At 45.3% G+C, this 16387-nt stretch overlaps 1 protein-coding gene across 4 annotated transcripts in view; it reads left to right on the forward strand.

The window, feature by feature from the left end:
- The window catches only part of Mindy4 (MINDY lysine 48 deubiquitinase 4), a 109763-nt gene that overhangs the window by 41121 nt on the left and 52255 nt on the right, over positions 1-16387 (forward strand). For all 4 annotated transcript variants that reach the window (XR_006847612.2, XR_009225086.1, XM_046426029.2 and 1 more), the window contains one exon: positions 13146-13204. Coding sequence is in view for 2 of the 4 variants with exons in the window: in XM_046426029.2 (XP_046281985.1) it covers positions 13146-13204 (59 nt within the window). In the remaining 2 variants the exon portion in view is untranslated. The remainder of the gene's footprint in view (positions 1-13145; positions 13205-16387) is intronic.

Below are 16387 nucleotides of genomic sequence, written 5' to 3' on the forward strand. Positions count from 1 at the left end.
TATGTGCATCTTGACCTTTCTCAGAGCAAAGGGGCCGATGCTCCCCTCTTTCTGGATGGCTATGGGGCCAGCGCCGGACCCAGAGAGTGCTGCTTCAAATAGGTCGCACACAGCTCTTTAGTGAGTGCTGGGTTAGGGGAATGTTTTGTGAGTTGGAAATGAAAAGACTTTATCCTTGCAGTTGTTCTATGTTCCCCTTCGGCCTGTTTAACCAAATAGAACCTAGATGGGTTGGATGTTGGATGGGACTGGGAGAAAACCAGCCTCTGTCTTGGTGTAGATGTCTTCCATGGATATCTTGGTTGGCCTTTATCAGGACAGCAAAGGGCAAGTGCCCCAACGTGGTTTCTCTTGGTGGCTAAGCAAACATGTCCATGTAGCTTTCCTGTCCATGTCGCCACTGGTGGCCACTCTTACCTACCTTTTGGGCAGCCTGTCAGAATCTTCCCTTTCAAAACTTCAAGGATGACTTTAGACTCCTTGGGACAAGGCCAAATTCCTCGAGGCAATCCTTTCCATCTCAGGGAGGCAGGGCTGGGAACCTTTGTCCCTGGTACAGACATCCCCATTCCTTACTCCCTCGAGGCGGGAGGTCAAGCTTTCCAGGAGCCCCATCAGAAGCAGCCACAGTGATCCTGCTGGCAGGGTGTGCGGTTTGGGTTCTGCTTGCACCTGGGACCTGCGTGGTATGGGTCACATCTCCAGCAGTGGCCATGGTCTTTAGGATCATCCAGCATTTCATGGTGGGTGGACGTGGTTGACCCTGGTAGCCCATGCTAGCGGGCAGAGGGGTGGTGAGACAAAGATGGAGGGAATTGATGGGCTTGCACCACTGTGCTTGGTAAGCTGCCTGACTGAGGTGGAAGAATGCTTACTCCATGAACTTGGCATTGTCCTAGGGATGTACTCTGTAGATGACCACTTTTTCCTCAAGAAGATATTTTTCCTTGGGTGTGACATCACCTCTCCAAACATGCTCACTGTTGAGCAACTCCTGCCTCTGGCACTGGTCACCTTGTGGAGCTGAGCTCAGCCACACCCAGGAAACTTCAGAGATATGGGCTGGGAGGACCACAAAGTCCTGCTGGATTGCATCTGCCTCAGGGAAGAGCAAGGGACCTGTCCTAATGCATTTTGGGTCTTAAAGAAAATGCAAACAGTGTCTCTAACATCCAACCTGGGATGCATGGAAATGAACTCAGCTGAGGGTCTGCAGCCTGAAACCGTCTGTCTGGCTTTGCCTCCTGCCCAGAGGGCCTTGGGAAAGCTCTTCCCCCTGTCCCATCCCCACCAGGTCCAGGGCTGCTGGGTTAGACTCAGTGATCTGGATTGGCTTTCCAACCTTCCAGCTGGATGTGCTACATCTCAGGTGAGCTCTGAGTACTCCTTGGTTTCCAGAGGGAGCACTCACTCAGTATGCTGAGGCCTTGAGCCAAATTGGAAGAATGGGAGATTGATTTGAGGGAAGGTCATACCTAGTACAGTCTTGTTTTGCAAACTGTGTGCCCTCGAAGGAACCCTCTGAATTGAAGCCTAGGGTAAATTTCTTCTGTGTTCCTGGAATGTTCCAGAAGCCTGCCTTGACTCACGGAATGGATACACAGGAAGGAGAAGTGTTGGACATGGTTTCAGATCTTGCTCTGGCTCTGCATACTTCTTGTCCAGGGAGTGTGCCAAGGCCTGTCAGGAGGGACACATACGGAAAGAGAGTTATGCTGAGAAATCATCACCCCTGAAGAACAATGGTGCAGGAGGCTGAGTACAGTGTGTGTTCTCTCCAGCTCGATGGCCCCAGGCCGATGGCTTTTCCAGGAGAATGCAGGGAGAATGCAGGGCCATCAGTGGTCCCTGCCCCCCAATCTGTCCTCACCCGGCGATCTCTATCTTTGTCAACCTTCGTCATCATGGACCCGGATAAGAGACTTGGGTATGCAGCGTAATTCCCAATTAGGGATTTTCAGTAGTTTCAGGAAGATAATTTATTTAGGTTGAATTGTTAAGGCAGATTGTTTTTACAGTATTCCAAGCAGTGAGCTTTCTCACAGGAAATATCAGACCAGGCAATTATAGTCAGGTTTTCCACATCCTTAAAGAGCAAAGGAAAGAGAGAGAATTAAAAAAAAAAAAAAAAAAAAAGAGAGATTCCTTTTATTTTATTTTATGAAGGTCAGCAGTCAACAGTTGGAGAACTGGCAAGGCAGGGTGTCAAACTGAGCTCTGTTAAAGTCCCTAGGCATCATGACAGTGAGTGCCCACAGTGACAGCTCCGTGGCCTAACCCCTAATGAGATCTCATGGTCTTCATGACTTGATTTTAAAAATGTCTGCAGATTAAGGCTGAGGGAGGTGGAAGAAGCCCCTCTAGAAGCCTGGACACCTCCCATCCGCCGGGCTGACCGCCCAGAGGTGAAGACACTGGGGGGACTTCCTTCCTCTCCCCAGAACTTGGTATCCTTGTCGCTAACACCAAAGGTCCTGCTAAGTGACTTACCAGCGCCCCCAAGTCTAACCACACCCCTGTCCCTTGTCTTACCAATAAGGGGCTTGGCTGGGGCTCCATAGGAAGCAAAAGAGAAATGGGAACAGGAAAGTGAAAAGAAAAAAAAAATATCATTCCTTCTGTGGAGAACGTAGATGTTTTTAAAAAGTCCCTTTCCATCAACTAAGCCTTCAGGGATGCTACTCAGAAAGGCTTACTGCTTCTCCAGCGTTCCTGAGGGCTGTTGAAATGCAGGGGGCTGTGCATAGTTCCTGCTGGGAACACAGGGAAAAGAACACCATAAGCTGACCTGAGGCACCTCTGCAGTGCTCAGGAGGGGGGGGTCTGTAGGGTCCAGGATCACTAGATACTATGGTCCTTACAGCCTCTCAAAGATGGCCCATTCAAGGCAAGGGGAGACTCAATTATAATTTTCAATGGCCTGTTGATATCCATCTTCTCTGGCAGTCATTGGTCCCTTGCTTGTTTGATCCTCTGTTGGGAAAGCTGGACTCTGGCCTGTGGGCTCTCAGGTTTGCTTGTCTTTTTGGAGAGCCTCAAGGGTAGCTCCTGTATAACATTGAGCTCTGTGGGTACTGGGCATGCTTATCTTCTTACCACCTCTAGTGGGGGTCCATATTTATATATGCACATGTGTCTATCAAGTAAGAAAAAGCCTTCCCCTACCTTGGGCTGGCTAACTTATTATTTTTCATATACAGGTACTTGTTTTCCGCATCTTTGGAGATTATTTTGTACTTTAAAATTTCCAAACTGTTGATGTCAATAATATTATTAGATTTTCTACTGCCCTTTTATTTTTGTTGTTCATTTATTTATTTATTTTATGGTGCTGGTGATCCAACTCAGGGCCTCACTCGTGCCAGGTAAGACAAGAGATCCCACTATTGTACGGCCCCCTCCGCCCTTTTCTCAAATATTCTTACTCTACTCTTTGGTCACGATTTTCTCCAAACTCATGGTTGGTGCAGTTGTCTGTGGTTTTATTTCTATTTCATAATTAGGTGTACAAACATTAGGTTTTTGGAATTGAGGTCATACTAGAATGTTCTCAGCAGACATGTAGCAATTACAGGGAGTTGAGTACTAGTCTCAGCGTGTACTTGATATATTAACGCATTTGGTTCTCACAACCATCAGAAAACTAATGTGCAAAGGAGCCTGACCTTAACCTTCCCTGTGGCTGGTACTGCAGGCTCCAGTGTCCAAGGGCACTACATTCAGAATGCAAATTGGGGAGAGTTTCCTCTCTTTGGTGAAACATATCAGTAAAACTATTTGTGTGTATGTTGCATATTTTGGGGTGGGAAATGGGAGTGGATTTTAAATTAATTTTTTTAGACAAGGTATAGATATTTTGTTTTGTTTTGACTTTTTTGAGACAAGGTCTTACTAGGTTGCCCAGGCTGGTCTCAAAGTCATGGGCTCAAGTGATCCCCCACTGGCAGTCTCCTCCTGGGTAGCTGGGACCACAGGTATGTGCCACCACACCTGGCAGTGATTTTTAAAAATGAGTACAGATGGTTTCATATTTTCTGTTTGTTCTTGAATCAATTTTATGATCCTTCTAGAAAATGGTCCAGCCTGTCAATTTTCAAATGCATCGTTTGACCTTATTCATATTCTCTCTTCTTACTGAAAACCTTCTATTTTTAATGTTTGGTTTTATTCTTCCCTTGCACTTTTAAGATCAGTAATCATACCCTCCTTTTCTCGTAATCAATTTCATCAAAATTTTGTTCTTTATTAGTCTCTTCAAACAACAAGTTCTGAGGATTGCTGAATCTATTTATTATTAGATTTTTTTCCTCTTGTGTTTATTTTTCCTTCCTTTCTGTTCTCTTGGTTTGCCCTGTTGTCCTTGGGAGTTGGAAGCCTGGCTCCTCACTTATTTTATTTTTTTGGTACCAGGAATTGAAATCAGGGGCAATTAACCACTGAGCCACATCCCCAGCCCTATTTTATTTAGAGACAGGGTTTCACTGAGTTGCTTAGTGTCTCACCATTGCTAAGGCTGGCTTTGAACTTGAGATCCTCCTGCCTCAGCCTCCTAAGCTCCTGGGATTATAGATGGGTGCCACCACACCGGCCTGGCTCCTCACTTTTGACTCTCTGTAATTACAGGCCTCTCTGTGCTGTGTGTTCCCTTCTATTTACCACCTCAACTGCTTTCCACAAGATTTAATAAGTTATGTTTTTAATGCTGACTGCATTGAAATGTTTTCCAGTTTCTACTATTGCCTCTTTAAAATTTACTGATACTTAGGTTCTTTTGGGGACAGTGTAGAGGAGCTCTGTCTTTATTGCCACATCTTTTTAAATGTCTTTATAATAAAAAATGCAGTTTGAAATTTTTTGAGATGTGATTTGTTGCCTGCTGTATTACCAACTTTCCTAGGTATGCTGTGTGTACTTGTCAAGAATATGTCTTATTTAACAGTTGAGTTTATTGGATCAAGCTTATTATTTTGATGTTCAAATATTCTTTATTCTTATTCATGTTTTTTTTCCTACTTGATAGATTATTTGATGAGAGAGACATGCTAAAATTTTCCATCATGCTCATAGATTGGACGGGTTCATTCTACTTACTTTTTGGTTCTATGTTTTAAGATTCTGCTGTTAGGAGCATGGAGGTTCATGGTGGCTAATTTTTCCTATTGAAAATTTCCTTTTGTTTTTTTCTGTAATTACTAGAGGTTTTACTAATGTTTTAATTCCAAAAATATTTTAATCTGAATATTTAAATTAAATAATTTAATACTTAGCTATATGGGCTTCTAAGTGGCTGATGAAAATGTGGCATATTTCTTTCCCAGGCTTTTCAATGACACTTTTGTGTCATGTGTCTCTTGAAATAGCACATAACTAATTAGAAGCAAAAATCTCATCTGAGCATCTCCATCTTTTAACTGCAAAATTAATTGATGTTTATAGCAGTACAATTTCATAGGACCAAGCTAATGGAGCCAACCTAGATGCCCTTTGACAGATGAATGGATAAAGAAAATGTGGTATATATATACACAATAGAGTATTACTCAGCCATAAAGAAGAATGAATGGCATTGCTGGCAAATGGATGGAACTGGAGATTTCATGCTAGGTGAAATAAGCCAGATTCTGAAAAAGCAAAAGTCGAATGTTCTCTCTGATGTGCAGAAGCTAGTCCAAAATAAGAAAAAAAAAAAAAAAAAAGAAAGAAAAGTAAAGTGTGTGTGTGTGAGGCAATTCCACCAAAATAGAAGAAAGATAAATGGGGTAGAGGAGGGGATTGAAAGGGAGGGAGGAGGGGGAGGGATAGGGCTGAACAATTCGATGACTCTGACCTCACTTCTCTGTGTGCATATATGAACACACCACAGTGAGTCTCACCATCTTGCGCACCCACAAGACACAGTGGGAGAAAAAAAACCAGTAAGTAAATAGCAGAAAGATCAGTGAGTAGTGGGAAAGGAGTGGGGGAGGGAGGAGGGTAGAGAAGGGGCAAGTACTGGGGACCGAATAAGAGCAAATTTCATTCCATGCTTTTACAATTATGCCAGAGTGAATATTAAAGTCGTGTAAAACTAAAAACACCCAATAAAATATTTGTCTTATCATTACTCATATACTTGAATTCATTTGTCCTGTTACATTTTATACTTTCATTCTGCCACACTTTTTCTTTATTTCTTTTGTCCTCCTTCCTTTTCTTTTGAATTGGTCACTTGAAAAGGAACAGGTGAGTGGCATTTAGTGCATTCTTCCTGTTGTGCAACAGGTCCATCTGTCTAGTTCTGGGACATTTTCCTCTCCTCTGTTGGGCATTGTCAACCCGTCCCTCCTCCAGTCCTCCCTCCACTCCTGGCAGTCTGTGATGCTTCACAGAAAAGGAACCATCTCAGATAATATGTGACCTTTTGTGTCTGGCTTCTTTTCCTTAGCCTACTATGTTTGAAGTTCATTTGTAGCAAATATCGATTATTTCATTCCCTTTTGTGGCAGGGTAATATTCCCTTGTATGGATAGATGACATTTGTTTATCCACTCATGGATCAATGGACTTTTGGGTTGTTCCACCTTTTGCCTATCACAGATCATGCTGTGAACATCTACGTGCATGTATTTATATGAGGCCTGATTTTCATTCCTCTGGGACTAGATACTTAGTAGTACAACTGCAGAATCAGGTGGTAATGGTTAACTTTTTTTATGAAGTTTTTTTTTTATTATTAGAGCATTATAGCTATGTATACCGTTGGGTTCATTTTGAAAAAATTATACATGCATGGGATTTGATTTACTCCATTTCAGTCCGTGGTGTTCCCATTTAACTTCTGTCCTCCCCCACCCCCTTCTCCTTCTTCTACTCTGTTGATCTTCCTTTCACTCATTTGTTTATTTATTTATTTTCCATCCGTGATTTGTGCATGTACATAAGGGTGGAATTCACTGTGGTATATTTACACATGCACATAGAGTGATTTTGTTAAATTCCTTCTGCATTTCCTTCCCTTTCCAGCCCCTCCTCTCTTCCTCCTGATCTCCTTCCTCTACTCCACGGATCTTTCCTGTGTCCTTATGATATTCAATCTTCTCCTTTCCCTGTTTTTTCCTTGATTTTGCTCTAGCTTCCACATATGAGAGAAAACATTCGACCCTTGATTTTCTGAATCTGGCTTATTTCACTTAGCATGATGTTCTCCAGTGCCATCCATTTACTGCCACATGCCATTATTTCATCCTTCTCTGTGACTGAGTAAAACTCCATTGTGTATAGTGACCACATTTTCTTAATCCATTCATCTGTTGATGGGCAATCAGGTTGATTCCGTAATTTGGCTACTGTGATTTGTGCTATCATAAATACTGAAGTGGCTGTATCACGGCACTCTGCTGATTTAGTTCTTTTGGATATATACTGAGAAGTGAGATGGCTGGGTCATATGAAGGTTTCATTCCCAGTTTTTTGAGGAATCTCCATACTGCTTCCCAGAGTGGTTATGTAAGTCATTGTTGTGTATAGGTAATTGAACTGATTTGCAGTTCTCCCAACAATGTGAGTGTACCTTTCCCGGTACATCATCGCCAACATTTATTGTTGTTTGTATTCTCGATGATTGCCGTTCTGACTGGAGTTAGATGAAATCTTTGTGTAGTTTTGATTTGCATTTCCCTGATTGCTAGAGATGTCAAACATTTTTTTTTTTCATATTTGTTGGCAATTTTTGTTTCTTTAGAGAAGTGTCTCTTTTGTTCCTTCTCCTGGTATTGGCACACTGTTTGAAGGAATGCCAAACTGTTTTCTAGCAGCACTTTCTTGTGATTAACTGGTCTGTATTTTTTCTTTTCTTTTCTAATTTGGAAAATGTACATTATGTTTTTAGGGTCTTAGCAGTTATTTTTAAGATTTCGATTAGGATTAGTTGCTGTTGTAATTATTCCTGTTGTTTTTATTGTTTTCTCATTATCATTCAGGTTTATTTAAGTGTCTAGAGTTTCTTTTCTCACCATTACTCCTATTGTAGGCTTTCCTTCTAAGTTCAATTTCCTTCTTCCTGAAATAATTAAGCCCTGTAGCAGTTCACTTGGTAAAGGTCTGTGAAAGTAAACTTCTTTTGTCTTTGCCCCCAAATGTCTCTCCTCTGTCCTTATTTTTAAGGATATGTTGGCTGGGAATTTCCAAGTTGCCTGTTATGCTTTCTCAGTTCACTGATGATGTTATTTCATTGGTTTACAGCCTTTATTGTTGCTACTGAGGTCTGTTATGTAAGTCATTGTTGTTTATAGGTAATTGACCTTTTTGCTAAGATTTTTCTCATTCTCTTTGATATTCTGGTAGTTTTGATATGACTTGTGTAGATATGTGTTTATTGTTACATGTCTCATTGAGGCTCCGTTTGTTTCTGTGAGGATTCTTGTCTGGAAAACTCTTAGCAATTTTGTTTTCAACCTTTTCTTTTCCAAAATCCTCTTTATCTGTCCTTCCTTGTAAATGTACATTGGGCTTCAGTATTTATGTATTTAGATATACACACATTTTTGATGATCGTTTGAAAGTGAAATTCGGGTATCATAGCATTTCACCTGCAAATATTTCAGCATGTGTTTTTTTGTGGACGAGAATATTCTCCTACACAATCACAGTATAATTGTGGCACCCAAAAAACTTCACGTTGATTCAGTAGCATCATCTAACACATAACCCATAACAAAATTCCTCCCAAACGTCCGTCCCCTAAGTGTTCTCGGACTTATTTTTTTTTTTTTCAATCTAGGATCCATTCAGGGTTCACCCATTGTTTTAGTCGACTTGCATCTCAGATCTATTTTAATCTCATATAGTTTCAGTTTTTTACCAAGAGTGTTAACTTATTGTCTGAAGGATGCTTATATTCTAGATTTGCAGGTCTGTCTCCTTCCTAGGTTTACCTTAAGCACTTTCTGGGCAGAGATATGTGCTGCTGTGTCCTTCCCATCATGTCACACCAGGAGCTCCTAATGTCACTTTGTTTTATTCTTGGTAATACTAAGTAGGACCACTCATAAGGTGGTGAGGGTCAATGTCTTCATTGTCATACGATAATTTCCCCTTTGCACTTAGTAATTCATAACTTTCAGAATACCTTGTTCCTCAAACACCTTTCATCTAGTGGTATATATTGATGATCTTGTTCCATAAAGGATTAGATTGGTATAAAATGGTGACTTTTCCCATTTACCCTTCCTTCTACATTTGGTGATTGGCAGTGTTCTGTAGAGAAGGACTTTTCTGTTCTCTGTCTCTCGCACTCTCCCTCCATATTTCCTTCTCTCCTCCGAACGCAGAGGAACAGGGCCCTTCCTCCTGTCTGTGTCATGTTAAGAGCTGATGGGTTCCTGCTGAACCTTCAGGAGGCAAGAGCTTGAAAGACCTTCCACAAGACCTTGACCAGGGCACGCCACTCCTTCAGAGTCCCTGTGTTCCATGGTGAGTAGAGACCTCAGGCTTTGCCCATGGTACAGACCAAGAACCTGAAACCCACAGAGGGTAAGTGACTTGCTCAAGGCCATGTAGAGAGGGGAGAGCAGGGACAAGAACCCACGTCTCCTAGTGGCACTTTTAATTTAGCCAAGAACTCAGTCACTCAGGAATTGAGTCCTGTTCCTGTGTAGGCCTGAACACACTGCCCTAGCCCCAGCTTCTCTCTGTGGGGCACAGATCCGGCTTCTCTCTGTGGGGCGGAGACCTCAGAAAGAGCAGGGTGTCTGCTGCCTGGGCCCCAGGGACTTTCTAGACACACACTTTGACACACATCTCTGGGCCGTCTGCACAATTACACTTTGAAAGTGCATTTGAACCCCTTGATTCTTTTTGTCATTGTTGTTCATAATAGTGTTCACTCAAAGGCAAGAACATGCTTTTAAACTGACCTTCTAAACTCAAAGCTTACACCATAAAGGGACACATGAAAAGAACAATAAGCACAGTCTCCATGGGTAAATGTCACTTGAAGGCTCCTCCGGGGAGCTCTATGGGAAACAGGCACAAAGCTTCTAAGCTGCCCTCACAGCTGATGGATGGCCCTCTGGGTGGAAGTCTTGTGACCAGGGAGAGGCCCCGCTGTTCCCTCTGCGCTGGGAACATCATCCCCACCCTCTCCATCATGGCTCAGGGCCACCTGCCTGCCTTCAGGAGCCCAGGGAACAGTAGGGGTGGTTGCATTTTATCGCATGGAAGCTTCTGGGCAGGAGAAAGACATGCAAATAGGAGGAGAGAGGAAAGTGGAATATTTGAAGCCAGCGGCCTGACCCAGGGTCCTGGCTCTGTCACTTCTGAGTCGTGAGAACTTGTGTAAGTCACCAAGCTTCTGTGAGAGTCACTCGGGTGTCCAACACCCATTCATGGAACACTGGCCACAAGCTGGACCCCCGGGACCTGGGAGACCAAGAGAGTTCTTTCTTCCTCCATGGTGACAATTCTTACCAGGGGTTTTACTTGCTCCTCACTGCTGTAGCAGATTACCAGTGGCTTTACACTAGAATTTATTATCTCACAGTTCCAGAGGCTGACGTCTGAGATGGGTTACAGGGGATGAAGGAGCTGGCAGTCTGGCTGTGCTGGAGCCTTCTCACCCCTGACACCTGCCTGTCCTCCTCTGCCTGTGGCCAGTTCCTCTGCCTACAAAGCACAACACTCCTGTCTCTGCTATTATCATCACGTCTCTTTCTCTTCTGTGTCACATCTTCTGCCTTTTTCTTATATGGGTCTTCAGGACTCCATAGTTCCCTCCTGGAGAATCCAGGATGACCTTCCTCCCCATCACAAGATCCTCCACAATCCCATTTGCAAAATGGCTTTTGCCATGTGACATTTGCAGGCTATGGGGATTAGGACGTGTGTATCCTCGGGAGCCAGCCCACCACACCACGTCCTGTGCAGCTTATGTCTGTTCATCGTACACCTCTGGGTCTCCCCTGGGTGGGGAGATAAGCCTGCCTGATAACCCCACACAGATACTGGGAGGGTGAGTGAAGAAATGAGTCTTGACATGCTTTGGAGTTGAGAAGGAAGGAGGGAACATTCCAGGTAGGCTTTAGGGGATTAGTATGAGCTTGTCAAGGACATTCTACATGGAGTGAGCAGCTTATGGAAAGGTATAGGGGCCTGGGCTCAGATACTCAGCATAGAAGAAAAGCAGGTAGAGTAGAGTGGCCCAGAGGGCGATGAGGCTGGGCAGTAGGTGGCCAGGTCATGGAGAGCCTTGGAGGATACCCTCATGGACTGGGTTTTATTTTACAAGGAAGCTGTATGTGTGGTAGTTATTGCCATTATCTTAGGAGTCATTGTTTGAGTTTACACCTGTGCTGCCATTAATTTGCTATGTAATCCTGGAAAAATTACTAAACCTCTGTGAGACGCTGAAATATCTGCTTCGTCAAGCTGTTCTGAGAAGGAGATGAATTCTGAGGTTTGCAAAGCACTTAGCAGAGTGCCTGGAATGGTGAAGGGAGCCAGAAGGGATTTGTTGTTGTTCTTATTTTCTTAATAAATATAATCATCATTGTTAATGGCAATGGTGGTGGTGATGGGGAACCCTTGGAGCATTGCAGCCAGGCTGCAGTGTCGTGGTCAGACGTGCTTCGTAGAAAGATGACCTGTGGAGCTCTGGGGGGCTGAGGGGTGAGCCACACTCGTGGTCAGAAGAGCAGCAAGGTGAAGATAATCCGGGTGAGAGATGAAGAGGCTGAGAGCATCGGTGGGTTTGAGGGAGACACTGGTGGACGTGGGGTGTCCATGAGCAGTCTTTGCCCCTGTTGTCCCATGCCTGTATTAGAGGCCATCTAGTGCTGTTGCCTCTGTGCTCGCTTTTCTGACAGGGACACTGAGGCACAGCAAGGGGATGGTGCCTTGCCTTAGTCTCCAGATGAGACCATTCTGAAGGGACAGGTTAGGGGGCTCAGGTCCCCAGCCAAGTGTGGTGCAGAGGCTTCTGGTCACGTGCAGCTCAGTTCTTCCCCATGGCCATGGGCTCCCTCCCCCATGCCCCCACTCCTCCATGCCTTAACCCCTCTTTCCAGCCCATCCTCCTCCCACACCCCATCAAGAGCACCTGTAGACTCCTGGAGGTGTTGGACTGAGGGGATTTGGGGTTTTAAGGGAGGAAAATGGCAGGGCTAAGTGGTGAGGTCTAGTGGAGGGTGGGGCTGCCGGGGAGGGAGGTGGCCCGGGTTAAAACCAGTCCAAGAAAGCAGGAGTCCAAAGCAGCACGTGCTCACGGGTTGAGGACTGGATGTCCTCTGTGGTCTTCCATTCACACCCTCCATACATCTTCAGGAGGAAACCGGTTCAATAGAGTGTACTGTGGCAAGACTCCGATTGTTACTTCAATCATCTCTTACCCGGCACAGATGTTGGAGGAAGAGATATTTCAATGCCACGTTCAAAAGAGCCGTCATTTTGAAACATAGTGAATGGCTTTCAGAGAGTGATGTAATGATGTAATGTTGTTATTTTTAATGGAGTCTTTAAAAAAAATTATTTTCCTTTAGTGTAGATGGATGCATGCTCCAGGACAAAAATAATCTAAGGGAGCGACCATACAGGTGGACCATGTTAAGGAAGCAACAGGTATAGACTCAAATTTACAAATCAGAATCACAGGTCAAATTTTCAGATAACAGAGGGTTAGATACAGGGCAGGTTCCTTTAAATGTGTTGGTACATCTCAGAGGTCTCATACCTGGCAACTGACGACTTTGCAAGGACACTCGGGGAGAGAAAACAAACAAAAAGCTCATAGAGATTAGATGAAAAAAGTCTGTGCAATGATTAGAAGAACTTGATCTCTTTGTGTGTCTCCCTGCAGTATTCATAGTGACATCAGTGAAATGCGTTGGCATTCAGGGCTTGGCAGGTGTCAAATGATGGAGCTGACTGTCCTATGTTGGCTGGTGTGGGTGCCTCTTTGTGAGAACACAGCATTGACAGGCACCTTGGAGGCCATTGGGTGGTGTCATGCACATGGAGCCTGTGCTGAGAGAGGGGAAGCCACACTCTGGGTGACCGGGCCAGGGCTGGAAAGAACCCCCGCCACTGGACTCCCACCAGCATTCCTTCCAGTCTCCTCTACTGTTTGCATTTCTCTGTCACTCCCCAGCACACTGACCTTTTCTTTTTTCCAGGAAATATCAACCACTGGCGTCTGACAAGGTGGATGATGACCTGGGTGCCCTGCAGCTTGGTAGGTGTGGCCAGTGCCTCTCTGCTGTGCCCATCAGAGTCCTCTCTGATTGCTCTGCCTGGGGTGGTGGGTGGTAGGTGCTCTCTCCTGGCTGGGGCGGGGCCCCCTGTCATGTCTCCTGGCCTCAGGAAGCAGGGGCAGGCTTCTCTCCTCTCTGTCGATGTCTTCTTTGGCTACTGACTTTCTCTCCTGGAGAAATCCTTTTGGGAAAGCTGGTCACTTCTGGGTGCAGGCTGGGGTTGTGGGACCAGGGGAGCCCCTTCTGCATTTGCAGTTTCTTTTAAGACCATTCAGAACCTACTGAGGTTTTCAGAAGACAGTTCATGGTTAAAATAAGAGTATTGCTCTGCCTGGAGAGATTCATCCTTTTTAAAAATTTATAAACAAGGGGGAAGGAGACAGAGAGGGAAAGGGGAAGAAAGAGCGAATGAAATGGACCAAATTATCCTAGGCACATGCACGAAGATACCTCAATGCATCCCAATTTTACATGTAACAAGAAGGCATCAATTTAAATAGAAGTGCCTGGTGTGGTGGCGCACACCTGTAATCCCAGTGGCATGGGAGGCTAAGGCAGGAGAATCATGAGTTCAAAGCCAGCCTTAGCAACTTTGTGAGGCCCTAAGCAACTTGGCAAGACCCTGTCTCGAAATAAAAAATAAAAGAGCTGGGGATGTGGCTCAGGGGTAAAACACCCCTGGGTTCCATCCCTAGTACCAAAAATAAACAAAATAAATAGGAGGAAGACTATAGAGGAAAGGAAGGGAACAGGGGAGGGAGGAGAGAGGAAAAGAGGTAGTCCTGGGGATTGAAATGGAAAAAGCTGTGTTATATGCATTTGTGGCTATGTCAAAATAAACCCCACTCTTGCGTATACCTATAATGCACTAAAAAGTTTATAGACGTACTATCGAGGTATGGAATACAAATACCCAGGTGTATAAGGTGCACACACCCTCAGCGTTCAACCCTGGGCATTTCTCGTGAGGATACATTTGCGCAACTGCCCTCTGAGATCAAGATAGGGAACGTTTTTTTCCACTCTAGTTTTGAAGCAATTTTTTTCTCCCTCTGCAATTCTGTACCCTCCAAGATTGAGGGCTTGGCAAAAGCCACTGTAGAACTAAGGACAACGGGCCAAGGACTGGACGGGAAGGGATGGACTCCCGTGCTGTCGCCGCTTGCTCCCCTCCTGGAAGCCAGCCGGTTACCTACTGGGCCACTCTGGCTGACGAAAGCTATTCTCACATGCTTTTCTTCTCCATTTTTTAAGCATTCCCTTTTAAGCTGCAGGAAGAGAGCAATGCCCCCGTCAGAAGTTCCTCGTGTGAGACGTGCGCCTGACAGTCTGCTTTGATCAAGTTGAAAGCCAGGGGCAGGCCTCTGAACTGTGCAGGCAGGGCTTTGTTTATTCTGCTTAACTCCCTTCAGAGGTAACGGAGCCTCTGAGTTTTAATCACCAGAAATGGCTGGTGGGGATCACTGGGGCCTACCCAGGAAGGGCACGTTTCTGAACCTGGCTGTGCGCAGAGTGAAGGATGGAGACAGGAAGCCCTGGCATTCAAAGCCTTCTGGGAGGTGCTGTACTTGAAGATTTTCTGGTGAAAGCCACTCGTGTTTGGACACAAAGCAAAGCAGCTTCTGGCCTTCAGAACCCAGAGAGCATCTATTAGAAGGAAGGCCTTTAGCATTCTTAGAAGCCAGGTGTTTGAAGTGTGAGTGTGTGTGTGCACGTGTTTCCTGAGACAGGCAGACACCCTCTGCTACTGACTCAGCTAGAGGTATAGAAAAGGAAAAGGGAAAGAGACCAGTGGACCCCATCACTAAGAGTGTTGGTGGAGTTTTTTTTTTTTTTTTTTTTAAGTACTAGGGATTGAACCCAGGGGTATTAACCAGTGAGCCACATCCCTAGCTCTTTTTATTTTTTATTTTGAGACAGGGTCTCCCTAAGTTGCTGAGGCTGGTTTTGAACTTGTGATCCTCAGCCTTCCGAGCTGCTGGGATACAGGTATGCCACTGCACCGGGCCCCACTAAGAGAGTTTATGGGAGACAGAAGAGTAGAGTTGGATTGGGGGAAGGGGTTGCCACAGTGGTGTAGAAAAAGAATGTTAAATTTGGTTACTGGCATGGCATCCCCTTCCCCACCCTGATGCATTTTCTGTGGTTCAATTCAGTAAACTTTTGTTAGCAACTCCTGCCTGCCAGGGTGTGGGCGAGGCTCCACTGAGGGCAGACCCAGGTGAGCGAAGGACACTATGCCTTCTTGGAAGACAGAGTTGGGTGGGACCAAGGAGGAGAGGTGTCTTCTCACAGCAGTGCATGAAGCACATGAACAGTGTGCTTGGCTGCCTCAGCAGACATGGAAGCCAAGTCCTGTGGTGGGTTCTGGAAGTTTCCATAGTGAGGTGGCATTTAGATTGAACTTAAAGGATGGGCAAGGTCTTGCCACATAGGCAAGGGGCAGGAACCGCATGGGCAATGGCTTTTGGGGGGGGGGGGAGAGAGAGAGAGAGAGAGAGAGAGAGAAAATGAATGAATGGCTGGAAGAGAGTGACCTGGAGGGAAGTGGGTGGTTGGTGGGGACGAGGCTGGAGAAGACTGGGGAGGCAGAGAGGACTGTTTCTGTGCTAAAGGGGTGCACAGGAATTTGCTGGGCAGGAAGGAGCCCTTGAACATCTGTGCTGTGCCTTTAGGGCTCTATCTAATTTAGATATAGGATGGATTTTAGGGTAAGAAACCGCACACTGGAGACTGGAGAAGGGCTCTTGGGATAGTCCAGAGATGTGATGAGGCCCCTATTCTTTCTGGGAAGACCTCTGGGTACTTCAGGGGTCTGTTCAAATACCATCTCTATGGGACTCTTTGACCCTTTATGGCAGAATTCATTGTCTCACCCCTAAAACCTTGCACTCGTTCCTATTTCTGCACTTGACCCTGTTATGTTATAAGTTGGCACTGTCTCCCTCCGGGCAGGGGTGGTACTTCTTCGTCTCTGTACCTCCTCTGTCCCTCACAGAGTCATCCGAGAAGCACCCGAGACACTGATTCCCGTAGCATTGGAGGAAGGAAGGTGGAGGGCACACACAAGACATTCCGGAGGCAGAAAAATCCAGAGGCAGGAGCAATGCCGGGTGGGAGAGAGTTGCAGTTTCAGCCTGGGGCACTGGTGGAGGGCGATGGGG

Source organism: Marmota monax, unplaced genomic scaffold (assembly GCF_021218885.2).
Source record: "Marmota monax isolate L192 unplaced genomic scaffold, Marmota_monax_Labrador192_F-V1.1 WCK01_AAM20220418_F8-fsc00133, whole genome shotgun sequence".
In the NCBI taxonomy this organism is placed as follows: Eukaryota; Metazoa; Chordata; class Mammalia; order Rodentia; family Sciuridae; genus Marmota; species Marmota monax.